The 14,431-nt window shown below is 42.5% G+C and overlaps 1 protein-coding gene across 5 annotated transcripts in view; it reads left to right on the top strand.

Annotated features, from left to right (window-relative positions):
* LOC115206064 (ankyrin repeat domain-containing protein 13B-like) overlaps window positions 1-14,431 on the top strand; it is a 46,360-nt gene that overhangs the window by 7,446 nt on the left and 24,483 nt on the right. For all 5 annotated transcript variants that reach the window (XR_003880735.1, XR_003880737.1, XR_003880736.1 and 2 more), the window contains exons 2-3: window positions 5,605-5,740; window positions 10,953-11,077. Coding sequence is in view for 1 of the 5 variants with exons in the window: in XM_029772630.1 (XP_029628490.1) it covers window positions 5,605-5,740; window positions 10,953-11,077 (261 nt within the window). In the remaining 4 variants the exon portion in view is untranslated. The remainder of the gene's footprint in view (window positions 1-5,604; window positions 5,741-10,952; window positions 11,078-14,431) is intronic.

The following is a 14,431-nucleotide window of genomic DNA, read 5'->3' as shown; positions in this document are numbered from 1 at the left end:
TGTGATTGACTTGGAGTTACATTGTGTTGTTTAAGCGTTCCCTTTATTTTTTTGAGGAGTATATATTTTTTTTTTCATCTAATTTTACTGAGCAGATAGAGAGAGAGAGGACTTGTGTCTGTGCGTGATTGCATGTTTGTTTGTGTGAGAAAGTTGCTGCTGTAGTGTTTCCATTTGAGTGTCTCAATGGTGTAAAAATAACATCAGACTGGGTCAATGGGGGCCACTTGTCTTAAACAATAGGAGTTTCCTGAACACTCCCTCTCTATTCTCTCCCTTACTTATCACACCTCTCCGCCTCATAGTCAAGACTTCTTAGAAGGCTCTATGCTTTTATACTTAATTAGCTTTATACAACGGGTGGGTCTAATCCTGAATTTGTTAAAACCACATTCCAGCCAGTCTCTATTCCACAAGTTACCACCGACTAAATCTATGACGTTAAAATGCCTATTTACTCTGTTTCATCTGACTGCGCAATCCACTGTCTTATCAGCCCAGCCAGGCAATTTATAAACTTGATCTCTACTATAAAAAGCATCTAGACATTGTCTCACATTTCTTTTAGACAAACATTTCGTTTTCAACAGTGTAGATTTGTATAAACCTTGCTGTCTGTCTGTCTCAGACATTTACTCAATACTACAGTAAGAGTAGATTGTCCACATGTGTTATCCCGGCAAAAAAAGAGAAGTCGGCAAAATAACATTTAGATTCAGAGTAATAATACATTTAATAATATATCTGAGCAAACCAAAAACCATTCAATATATACAGTGCATTCGGAAAGTATTCAGACACCTTGACTTTTTCCACATTTTGTTACGTTACAGCATTTTTAAAAAATGGATTAAACTGTTTTTCCCCTCATCAATCTACACATAATGCACATAAAACATCGCCACAACATGAGGCTGCCGCCACAATGTTTCACCGTAGGGAGGGTGCCAGGTTTTCTTGGTTCAGTATTGGTTTCATCAGACCAGAGAACCTTGTTTCTCATGGTCTGAGAGTCCTTTAGGCGGCTTTTGGCAAACTTCAAGCGGCCTGTCATGTGCCTTTTACTGAGGAGGGGCTTCCACCTAGCCACTCTACCATAAAGGCATGATTGGTGGAGTGCTGCAGAGGTGGTTGTCCTTCTGGAAGGTTCTCCCATCTCCACAGAAGAACTCTAGAGCTCTGTCAGAGTGACCATCAGGTTCTTGGTCATCTCCCTGACCAAGGCCCTTCTTCCCCGATTGCTCAGTTTGGCCGGGCGGTTCCACACTTCTTCCATTTAAGAACGATGGAGGCCACTGTGTTCTTGGGGACCTTCAATGCTGCAGGAATTGTTTGGTATCCTTCCCCAGATCTGTGCCTAGATACAATCCTGTCTCGGAGCTCTACGAAAAATTTCCTTTGAACTCATGGCTTGGTTATTGCTCTGAAATTCACTGTCAGCTGTGGGACCTTATATAGACAGGTGTGTGCCTTTCCAAATCATGTCCAATCAATTTAAATTACCACAGGTGGACTCCAATCAAGCTGTAGAAACATCTCAATGTTCAATGGAAACAGGATGCACCTGAACTCAATTTCGAGTCTCATAGCAAAGGGTCTGAGCGTCTGTTTTCTATTTGTAATACATTTGCAAAAATTCTAAAAACCTGTTGTCGCTTTGTGAAAATGGGGTATTGTGTGTAGACTGATGAGGAAAAAAAGTTATGTAATCAATTTTAGAATAAGGCTGTAACGTAACAAAATGTGGAAAAAGGGAAGGGGTCTGAATACTTTCGGAATGCACTGTATATATGAAGAAATATCAATAGAAAACAGGTCAAACTAAATGAAGTGCAGCTAGTTGCAGTCTTTCCAGCTTCAGTTTGAAGTGATTGTATGAGCTGTGTTGTTGGCTAACTCCTCTGAACAACAGAGAGCACGTTTTCTATGCCAGGAGAAATCAGCCATCATTAGCTCATTGTTATGGATGTATCCAAATAAATGTCACTAGAAAACAGTTAAACAAATGCAAATGCAGCTACTTTGTTGTTATTCCTGCTGCACTGTTTGACGTGACTGTAAGTTAGCCGTAGTTGGCTAGCTAGCAAGCAAGGGATAAGAATGTTGCCAGCCCGTATCGCAATAAAACATTTAGAACGAACGACTTGTTCTGTCCATAGATACAGAACAAAAATAATTAACAACTGGGTCGTGTTGTCTCTGGCAACCGATAGAACGAACGACCAGCCGGCTTGGGTAGCAACCCTAGATTTGTGTCGGGACTATATCTTGTGGAAGGATGAAATACTATGAATAAATTCATCAAAATAAAGTTTTTTTTATTCAAATCATTATTTGAATATGTTGGTAACCCGTTGATAATGCCCGTTGGTAACCCCTTGAAGCCGGTGTTTGGAGGATATATTGGCACAGTTTTCCGGCCCGAGAAGAAACACCAGCTTCTAGGGTATTATCACTTAAATATTGTAGCGAATGGTGACAGTGCAACACCCCTTGTGGCTTTTGAACCCAGGCCTCCCAGCCTGTAGGCAATCTTGCTAACCAAGGCAATCTCATCCAACACTAGATTGTAATGAGCTTAGTTAGACAACAATCGTTACAATATTCCCCCTCAAATCGTCAGAATACTACCGCAATCTTTTGCTGCTCTGCTCTTGCTGTTTATGTACTTTTCATTGTTATCTGCCAGTTTCACTCCCTTTCTTATCCTTTTTTCTATCTATCTATCCATCCATCAATCAATTCTCTCTCTCTCTCTCTCTCTCTCTCTTTCCTCAGTGTCATCCCCAGGGCCACTTGGAGGGCCCTACAAAGCCACTCTGACATCAATCGCTCACTACCCATTATTCAGTACACCCACAGCCTACGCCATCACCACCCTCTCTATCTCACAGTGCAGCTGCCGCCACTCAACCAGTCAGCTCCAACGCATAGCACACCTTCCTCCTCCTTCTCCCTCTCTCCCGCCTCTTCTTCTCTTGGTTGCTATAGCGATACACCTCTATTCTCTCCCTCTATTCCCTCCACACCTCGTCCTTCACCTCTGACAGTGCCTGTGTGGATTCCTCCTCCTGTTTTTCTGCCGTTCCATTCCTCCTTTCCTCTCCGGCGTCCCCCTACCCCCTCTTTGGGATTAGGAGCCCCGGTTGTTGCTTACGATCAAGCGGTGGCGTCACTAGCACTAACGCTGGGCTTGCTAATTACAGAACAGGGCGTGGCCCCCAGGGAGGCCCCTGGAGAGAGAGGGAGCGCAGCGGGGGAGTTGAGGAGGCTCCACGTGGGAGGAGGGATGCTGCTCCTGGTGAAAAACAGCCCAGCCTCATCCCTCTGATGTACTGTACAACACACTCCACAATAACACACTGCAAAGTATACTCAACACACCAACACCAACCGTTGGGGCTGCACTGACCTGCACTGGGGCACACGTGAACCAAAACGCAAGCCCTCACACAATAGTGTGTGTACTTTGTGATTTGAAACATTTCCAATGCAAATATGAATAGACACAAAGCTCGGATGGAAGTGTACCATAAAGCTATTGCGCTTATTCCCTGTTACAACTGCTCCTCCCCTCACAACAGCAAGCTCCATCCATCCATCCATTTCCATTTCTTCAATACATTTTCCACATCCACCAGTAAGGCAGATTCAGATTCCCTAGAGCGTCTCCTTGTGTGCATCCCAAATGGCACCCACACCAGGGCCCTCACAGAGCTCTGGTCAAAAGTAGAGCACTAAAGAGGGAATAATGTGCCATGTGGGACGCACCCCAGTCGCCTTCTATCAGCCTCCCTCATTAGGATGTCAGCGTGTGGTTGGTTTATTCTTGACCTTGGAACCTGCCAGGTGCTCTAATGAACTTTGTTTAATCACAAGCCAGAGACCAGATTTATAGACATAGAGACTTGCTGATTTAGACCAACTAGACTGCGGAGCAGAGAGCCTACATCAAACACACTGCAGTAGTCTACTAGACTGATATAGCTACTGTATCAAAACTGAGGCAGGAAGAGGCTGAGACAGACAGAGAGAGATGGTGTTCCAAAAAAGGTCCTGTTGCCAGGACCACAAATACAAATTCCATCTAGACACTGTTGCCCTAGAGCACACAAAAAAACGATACATACCTCGGCCAAAACATCAGTGCCAAAGGTAACTTCCACAAAGCTGTGAACGATCTGAGAGACAAGGCAAGAAGGGCCTTCTATGCCATCAAAAGGAACATAAAATTCGACATACCAATTAGGATCTTGCAAAAAAATACTTGAATCAGTTATAGAACCCATTGCCCTTTATGGTTGTGAGTTCTGGGGTCCGCTCACCAACCAAGAAATCACAAAATTGGACAAATACCAAATTAAGACTTTGCATGCAGAATTCTGCTAAAATATCCTCAGTGTACAACATGCAACACCAAATAATGCATACAGAGCAGAATTAGGCCGATACCCGCTAATGATCAAAATCCAGAAAAGAGCCGTTAAATTCTACAACCACCTAAAAGGAAGCAATTCCCAAACCTTCCATAACAAAAAGCCATCACCTACAGAGAGATGAACCTGGAGAATAGTTCCCTAAGCAAGCTGGTAATGGGGCTCTGTTCACAAACACAAACAGACCCCACAGAGACCCAGGACAGCAACACAATAAGACCCAACCAAATCATGAGAAAACAAAAAGATAATTACTTGACAGACACATTGGAAAGAATTAACAAAAACATTTTGCAAACTAGAATGCTATTTGGCCCTAAACAGAGAGTACACAGTGGCAGAATACCTGACCCAAACTTAAGGAAAGCTTTGACTATGTACAGTGAACATAGCCTTGTTATTGAGAAAGGCCGCCATAGGCAGGCCTGGCTCTCAAGAGAAGACAGGCTATGTGCACACTGCCCACAAAATGAGGTGGAAACTGAGCTGCACTTCCTAAACTCCTGCCAAATGTATGACCATATTAGAGACAAATATTTACCTCAGATTACACAGATCCACAAAGAATTCTAAAACAAACACAATTTTGATAAACTCCCATATCTATTGGGTGAAATACCACAGTGTGCTAGCACAGCAGCAAGATGTGTGACCTGTTGCCACAAGAAAAGGGCAACCAGTGAAGAACAAACACCAAGTGTAAATACAATCCATGTTTATGTTTATTTATTTTCCCTTTTGTACTTTAACTATTTGCAGATAATATGACATTTGAAATGTCTTTATTATTTTGGAACTTTTGTGAGTGTAATGTTTACTGTTAATTTGTATTGTTTATTTCACTTTTGTTTTATCTACTTCACTATGGCAATGTTAACATATGTTTCCCATGCCAATATCGCCCTTGAATTGAAATTGAGAGAGCGAGAGAGATTAACTCTAGAGAATGACAGAGATGTTACATCTAGACACTTACAGTGTAACTCACTATATAAAGCCGACCCATCTAGAACACTGGCACTCCGTTCATGTGAGGATGTGATAGCTCAATTATCACCTGTCTCTTCTCCTTCCATCACTCTCTCCTCCATACTATCTCTCTCCTTGCCAGATGAACCCTGCACACCATACAATACAATGACCCCAATTCTCTCCTCTTCTCCCTCAGGTGGATGTGGAGACCCTGGACCCCCGGGGTCGGACTCCCCTCCATCTGGCTGTCACTCTGGGTCACCTGGACTGTGCCCGCCTGCTCCTCCAACATGGTGCTGACGTCAGCAAGGAGAACCGCAACGGCTGGACGGGTGAGACAGGGAGGGGTTGTAATAGTACGGTGGCATTTCGCTCCACCCGCAATAACATGCTAAACACGTGAATGTGACCAATAAAATGTGATTGTTTTAATTTGTGTAGTAATAGTAGTAGTAGTAGTAGTAGTGATAGTAGTAGCAGTAGTAGGCCTATTAGTAGTAGGAGTAGGAGTAGTAATGATGGTAGTAGTAGTAGTAGTAGGCCTATTAGTAGTAGGAGTAGGGGTAGTAGTAGGAGTAACAGTAGGAAGAGTAGTAGGAGTAGCAGGAGTAGTAGTAGTAGTAGGAAAGAGTAGTAGGAGTAGTAGTAGTAGGAGTAATAGGAGTATGAGTAATAAGAGTAGTAGTAGGAGGAGTAGTAGTAGTAGGAGTAGGAGGAGTAGTAGGATGAGGAGTAGGAGGTGTATGAGTAGTAGTAGGAATAGCAGGAGTAGTAGTAGTAGGAAGAGTAGTACAGTTAGTAGTAGTAGGAGTAATAGTAGGATGAGTAATAGTAGGAGGAGTAGTAGTAGGAATAGCAGGAGTAGTAGTAGTAGGAAGAGTTGTACAGTTAGTAGTAGTAGGAGTAATAGTAGGATGAGTAATAGTAGGAGGAGTAGTAGGAGGAGGAGTAGTAGGAGGAGGAGTAGAAGTAGCAGGACTAATAGTAGGAGTAGAGGTAATAAGAGTAGTAGGAGGAGTAGGAGGAGTAGTAGGATGAGGAGTAGGAGGTGTAGTAGTAGTAGGAGGCACGAGTAGGAGTGGTAGTAGGAGTAATAATATGAGTAGTAGGAGTAATAGTAGAAAGAGTAGAGTAGTGGTAGTAGTAGGAGGAGTAGTAGTAGTAATAGTATTAGTAGAGGGAGGAGTAGTAATAAGAGTAGTAGGAGTAATCGTAGTAGTAGGAGTAATAGGAGTAGTAGGAGTAATCATAGTAGTAGGAGGAGTAGTAGTAGGAGGAGGAGTAGTAGTGGGAGTAGGAGGAGTAGTAGTAGTAGGAGTAATAATAGGAGTAGGAGTAATAGGAGGAGTAGTAGGATGAGGAGTAGGAGGTGTAAGAGTAGTAGGAGGAGTAGGAGTGGTAGTAGGAGTAATAGTATGAGTACCGTAATTTCCGGACTATTGAGCGCACCTGAATATAAGCCGCACCCACTGAATTTAAAAAAAAATATTATTTTGAACATAAATAAGCCGCACATGTCTATAAGCCGCAGGTGCCTACCGGTACATTGAAACAAATTAACTTTACATAGGCTTTAACGAAACACGGCTTGTAACAAAAATAAATAGGCTTTAACGAAACACGACTTGTAACAAAAAAATAAAAAATTAGCAGTAAACAGTAGCCTACCAAGAAAGTCATTAGTCACTATCTTCCTCCTCCTGTGCACTGAAACCACTGAAGTCATCTCCTTCGGTGTCGGAGTTGAATAGCCACAGAATTGCTTCATCCAATATTGGATCGTTTTCGTTGTCGCTCTCGTCACTGTTTGACCTTAACCCGTTCGGCAATTTCATTGGTCTAATGAAAGCTTCATGCCGCCAAAAAACTGAGCACGTCACATAGTGTTTTTTTAGAGAAAAAAAATTGAAAGCGGGAAAAATCCATATATTAGCCACGTCATTGTTTAAGCCGCGAGGTTCAAAGCGTGGGAAAAAAGTTGTGGCTTATAATCCGGAATTTACGGTAGTAGGAGTAATAGTAGAAAGAGTAGTGGTAGTAGGAGGAGGAGGATTAATAGTAAGGAGGAGTAGTAGTAGTAATAGTATTAGTAGAGGGAGGAGTAGTAATAAGAGTAGTAGGAGCAATCGTAGTAGTAGGGGTAGTAGGAGTAATAGGAGTAGTAGGAGTAATCATAGTAGTAGGTGTAGTAGGAGTAATAGGAGTAGGAGTAGGAGGAGGAGTAGGAGTAGGAGTAGTAGGAGTAATAATAGGAGTAGTTGTAGTAATAGTAGTAGGAGTAGTAGTAATAGTAGCATTATCATTAGTAGGATTAGTACTAGTAGCAGTATCGGTAGCATTAGCGGTAGAAAACTTTATCTACCCTCAAGGGGAAATTGTTTTGTCAGCAGAATCATCCATAAAACACAACAGGCATGTGTACTGTGAAAGCATAGATAAATTGGCTAGGAGAAGTCTAACAGTGACTCACAAGTAAAGGCTGGAAGGATGTACTGGATGGAATCTCTATAGAAATAGATTGAGGGGATTGGATTCTACGAATAGGAACCATTTGTTTGTGGATTAATGGTGAGCCAAATGGCCGTTGTGGATGGATCTAATCAAGTAATTAGTCCCACTTGCTTTTAAATGCACTTATTGATAATTTAAAATGAAATTGAAATTGATTCGGTAGGTTAGTCAGTTTCCTCAGAGAGTTGGTTAGTCTGAGTTTCCTCAGAGAGTTGATTGAGGACTGTGGCACTGGGAAGGGACTTGTATAGTATTGTAAGGCACGACGCTGGAGACAGGAAGCAAGTACATAGAGAACATTTAATCAACTACGGAAATAAAACAGGACAGGACCAGCGTCTGGACGGGACAAAGTAACGAAATCAATGCTGTGACACAGGGAATAACATGAGGAACAGACAGATAAAGGGAAGGCAATCAACTAATAATAGAGTTCATGTGGGTCCAATGAGGCGCTGGTGCGCGTAACGAAGGGGACAGGTGTGCATAAAGATAGGCAGTCTGGCGAGGGAGCAGGCATGACTAGCCCCCCCCCCAGGTGCGCCACCTGGCGTCCCATCGGGGGGCGAGCCTGACAGGCCAGCCGAGGCATGAGCGCTGGGCATGCCGGCTGGGGCGTAGAAGCCCGATGAACTGGCAGAAGCGTGGGAGCTTGGCGAACCGACTGAGGCGTGGGAGTCACTGAGACTGCCAGTCAATCAGCATTCAGGGTTCAAACCACCCAGTTTATAATATACTATAGTGTAGTGTAGTATTGTGCATAGCACAGTTCAGAGCAGCACAGTACAGTCCAATATACACTATTAGGTACACCCATCTAGTACCGGGTCAGACCCTCCTTTGCCTCAAGGACAGCTTGAATTCTTCAGGGCATGGAAACGTTGCTCAATTGGTATCAGGGGTATCAAACATTCCCCACACCATTACACCACTGTCACCAGCATGTACCGTTGACACCAGGCAGGATGGGCCATGGACTCATGCTGCTTACACCAAATCCTGACTCTGCCGTCAGCGTGACACAACAGGAACTGGGAATCGTCGGACCAGGCAATGTTTTTCCACTCCTCAATTGGCCAGTGTTGGTGATCGCGTGCCGATTGGAGCTGCTTCTTCTGGTTTTTATCTGATAGGAGTGGAACCTGGTGTGGTCGTCTGCTACAGTAGCCCATCCGTGAGAAGGACCAACGAATTGTGCGTTCCGAGAGGCCGTTTTGCACACCACTGTGCCATTATTTGCCCGTCTGTGGCCCGCCTGTTAGCTTGCCCGATTCTTTCCATTCTCCTTTGACCTCTCATCAACAAGCTATTTTCGCCCACAGGACTGCCTCTGACTGGATGCTTTTTGTTTGTCGCACCAGTCTTGGTAAACCCTAGACACTGTCGTGCTTGAAAAGCCCAGGAGTCACTTAGCTCACTAGTTTTGCCCATTCTAATGTTCAATTCAACAGTAACTGAATGCCTCGATGCCTGTCTGCCTGCTTTATATAGCAAGCCACGGCCACGTGACTCACTGTCTGTAGTTAATTACATCAAGACGTTCCGCTAGCGGAACACCACTCCAATATCCAATGATAGGGCGTGGAGCGAAATACAAACTCCTCGAAAATCCGAAAACTTCCATTTTTCAAACATATGACTATTTTACACCATTTTAAAGACAAGACTCTCCTTTATCTAACCACACTGTCCGATTTCAAAAAGGCTTTACAACGAAATCAAAACATTAGATTATGTCAGCAGAGTACCCAGCCAGAAATAATCAGACACCCATTTTTCAAGCTAGCATATAATGTCACAAAAACCAAAACCACAGCTAAATGCAGCACTAACCTTTGATGATCTTCATCAGATGACACTCCTAGGACATTATGTTATACAATACATGCATGTTTTGTTCAATCAAGTACATATTTATATCAAAAACCAGCTTTTTACATTAGCATGTGACGTTCAGAACTAGCATTCCCACCGAACACTTCCGGTGAATTTACTAAATTACTCACGATAAACGTTTACAAAAAACATAACAATTATTTTAAGAATTATAGATACAGAACTCCTTTATGCAATCGCGGTGTCCGGTTTTAAAATAGCTTTTCGGTGAAAGCACATTTTGCAATATTCTGAGTAGATAGCTCGCCATCACGGGCTAGCTAATTTGACACCCACCAAGTTTGGTACTCACCAAACTCAGATTTACTATAAGAAAAATTGGATTACCTTTGCTGTTCTTCGTCAGAATGCACTCCCAGGACTTCTACTTCATCCACAAATGTTGGTTTGGTTCCAAATAATCCATAGTCAAATCCAAATAGCGGCGTTTTGTTCGTGCGTTCAAGACACTATCGGAAGGGTAACGAAGGGTGACGCGCGGACGCGTATCGTGATTTTTTTTTTTCAAAATATTACATTACCGTACTTCGAAGCATGTCAAACGCTAAAATCTATTTTTATGCGATTTTTCTCGTAAAATAGCAATAATATTCCGACCGGGAGTCGTTGTTTTCGTTCAAAGACTGAAAAAGTAAAATGGACTCTTCACGTGCACACCCGTCTCATTGTTCTCAGATCGACCACTTACCAAATGCGCTACTGTTTTTCAGCCAGTAACTGCAGAGTCATCATTCAACGTTCTGGCGCCTTCTGAGAGCCTATGGGAGCCTTAGAAAGTGTCACGTTACAGCAGAGATCCTTTGTTTTGAATAGAGATGACAAAGAAGGCCAAGAAATGGTCAGACAGGGTACTTCCTGTACAGAATCTTCTCAGGTTTTGGCCTGCCATTTGAGTTCTGTTATACTCACAGACACCATTCAAACAGTTTTAGAAATGTTGGAGTGTTTTCTATCCAAAGCTACTAAATATATGCATATTCTAGTTTCTGGGCAGGAGTAATAACCAGATTAAATCGGGTACGTTTTTTTATCCGGCCGTGAAAATACTGCCCCCTATCCATAACAAGTTAAGAACCATTAACTGGCCCGTGAGTGTGTGTCTATACGTATGGTGAAGATTGTCTTCCTCTCCCATAGTGCTCCAGGAGGCAGTCAGCACACGAGACCCAGAGCTGGTGCGCCTAGTTCTGCATTACCGTGACTACCAGCGGGCCACTAAGAGACTGGCGGGAATCCCTGTCCTCCTGGAGAGACTACACCAGGTGAGAGGCACTGACACTGAACACAAGTACAGAGCACAACTACTTCAGACTACAGACATTTAGGAAATACTTGAATATTTTGCATTAGCACTTATCTGATTGAACAACACTGTAAAAAAAAAAATATTATTAAGTAACTGGTTCCACAGCTTTTTTTGTGTTTACTCAACTATTCGGTCAAAGTGATACCCAGAACTTAACATTTTTAGTTGGCCCAAACTTTTAGATGGCCCAAAAATTCAGTCAACTTAAAATGATGCGTTTGCTCAAATTGTCTCATATGTTTATTCAACTACAAATTCTTGTTTGGGCATTTTACCTAGAAAAAGGCTGTGGAACTAGTTACACGCACACAGTGCTTTCAACATACATTGTATTGAATGTACATATTTGACACCTTTTGACAATGTGCATGTTCATTTATACAGTAATTAATATTCAACATTTCCTCACTTGGGATTTGACCTCACAACCTCTTGATTCACAGCATTCCTGCTACGCCACTATGTCTGTGTCAATAACTGATTTCACCTGTATTGCTACAGAGCAAAGTACATCTCAACTCTGTTAAAAGTACACTCCAGATTTTTTAGATTTTTTTTATCATAACGATTAACACCGAACCCAAACCGGCTACGTCCATAAATGTATTGTGTCCCCCTACACCAAACGCGATCACGACACGCAGGTTAAAATATCAAAACAAACTCTGAACCAATGACATTAATTTGGGGACAGGTCGAAAAGCATTAAACATGTATGGCAATTTAGCTAGTTAGCTTGCACTTGCTAGCTAATTTGTCCTATTTAGCTAGCTTGCTGTTGCTAGCTAATTTGTCCAGGGATATAAACATTGAGTTGTTATTTTACCTGAAATGCACAAGTTCCTCTACTCCGACAATTAATCCACACATAAATCGGCCAACCGAATTGTTTCTAGTCATCTCTCCTCCCAGGCTTTTTCATCTTTGAATGTATATGGTGATCACATGTAAACTTTCATAGTATTACCACGACGACCGGCAAAACAGTTCGTCTTTCAATCACCCACGTGGATATAACCAATGAGGAGATGGCACGTGGGTACCTGCTTCTATAAACCAATGAGGAGATGGGAGAGGCAGGACTTTCAGCACGATCTGCGTCAGAAATAGAAAGGAGTTCTATTTTAGCCCTTGGCATGCAGACGGTCGTTGGCGGGCGCGAGCAGTGTGGGTGCAATAATTGAATAACATGTATTTCTACATTTATTTTGTGACGCTCGCGCACGCGACATGTCCGGTCTGGTCAGCATGTAAGGAGTAACATTAAAACAGAATAATATGCCCCACCAACAAGGGTATGCGCAATGCCGTCAGGGGTACGCCAAATAAAAATGTGATTCACATTTTTTTAAATATTTAAAAAATGCCAATGCCAATGCCAATACATTTGGGTGAGGTTTTTTTCTCACCTGAGTAGCCTTGTTTCACTGCCAAAAATAAAATTTAACCATCTAGTGTTCAGCAAAATAACAACACAATGTCAAATGCAGGTAGCATAGTAAAATAATTAGCACCCAATCACATTAACTGTTACTCTCTTGTGGGAATTCCACTAGGCCAAACATAGCTGCTTTTCATGTTGGTATCTATACTGATGGCGAAAAGCGATGGCAGGGAGACATAGTGGAGCGGTAACTCGCGTGCAAGCAGTTGCTCCCGATGCCCCTTGGGTACGCTGCAGCATACACCGAGAGGCTCTTGCTGCCAAGAGAATGCCTGACAGCTTGAAAGACGTTTTGGACACTACAGTGAAAATGGTTAACTTTGTTAAAGCAAGGCCCCTGAACTCTCGTGTATTTTCTGCATTATGCAATGATATGGGCAGCGATCATGTAACGCGTTTACAACATACAGAAGTGCCCTGGTTATCAAGGGGCAAAGTATTGATGTGTTTTTGAATTGAGAGACTAGCTTAAAGTTTTTTTTACTGACCATAATTTTCACTTGTCTGACCACTTGCATGATGACGAGTTTATCTGAGTGATGTTTTTTCTCGCATGAATGATTTGAATCAATGATTACAGGGACTCTCCGCAACTATGATTAAGTAGTTGGAGCACTTTTCTGTCTGCATTAACAAGGACAACACACAGGTCTTTCCATCGATTTTTTTGTGTGCAAATAAACTCAAGCTTATGGACAATGTCAAATGTGATATAGCAAAGCACCTGAGTGAGCTGGGCGCGCAATTACGCAGGTACTTTCCCGAAACGGACGACATAAACAACTGGATTCGTTATCCCTTTCATGCCCTGCCTCCAGTCCACTTACCGATATCTGAACAAGAGAGCCTCATCGAAATTGCAGCAAGCGGTTCTGTGAAAATGGAATTTAATCAGAAGCCACTGCCAGATTTCTGGATAGGGCTGTGCTCAGAGTTTCTTGCCTTGGCAAATCGCACTGTTAAGACACTGATGCACTTTGCAACCACGTACCTATGTGAGAGTGGATTCTCGGCCCTCACTGCAATGTAAACTAAACACAAGCATAGACTGTGCATGGAAAATTATTTAAGACTCAGACTCTCCCCAATACAACCCAACATTGCAGAGTTATGTGAATCCTTTCAAGCACACCCTTCTCATTAACCTGTGGTGAGTTATTCACAATTTTTGATGAACAAATAAGGTTTTATATGTAAGATGGCTAAATAAACAGCAAAATTATTGATTATTATTATATTATTATTTGTGCACTGGTCCTATAAGAGCTCTTTGTCACTTCCCACGAGCCGGGTTGTGACAAAAACTCACACTCATTCTTATGTTTAATAAATGTATTGTATAGTGTGTGTGTGTGGCAGGCTTACAATGATGGCAAAAAACAACATTTGAGAGTGCGCTTACCCTGGTGCTAGAGGGGGTACGTAGCTGGAGGTTGAATGTTTGAAGGGGTACGGGACTATAAAACATTTGGGAACCACTGCTCTATATTATACTGTACGCTTTCTTGAATTAGTTGTGGATTTGGGGACTGTGAAAAGATGCCTGGTGTCATGTCTGGTGGGGTAAGTGTGTGTGTGTGTGTGTCAGAGCTGTGTGTAAGTTGACTATGCAAACAATATGGAATTTTCAACACATTAATGTTTCTTATAAAAAGAAGAAGTGATGCAGTCAGTCTCTCCTCAAATCTTAGCCAAGAGAGACAGGCATGCATAGTATTAATATTAGCCCTCTGAATACAATGAAAAGAAAGATGTGCCACTCTTTTCTGGGCCAGCTTCAGCTTAACTAGGTATTTCTTTGCAGACCATATGGACAATGATCAAGATAAGACAAAACTAGAGCCTGCAGGGTTTGCTTTTTGGAGA

The sequence above is a fragment of the Salmo trutta genome, chromosome 13, assembly GCF_901001165.1.
Source record: "Salmo trutta chromosome 13, fSalTru1.1, whole genome shotgun sequence".
In the NCBI taxonomy this organism is placed as follows: Eukaryota; Metazoa; Chordata; class Actinopteri; order Salmoniformes; family Salmonidae; genus Salmo; species Salmo trutta.
This window is presented reverse-complemented; position numbering and strand designations above follow the sequence as displayed.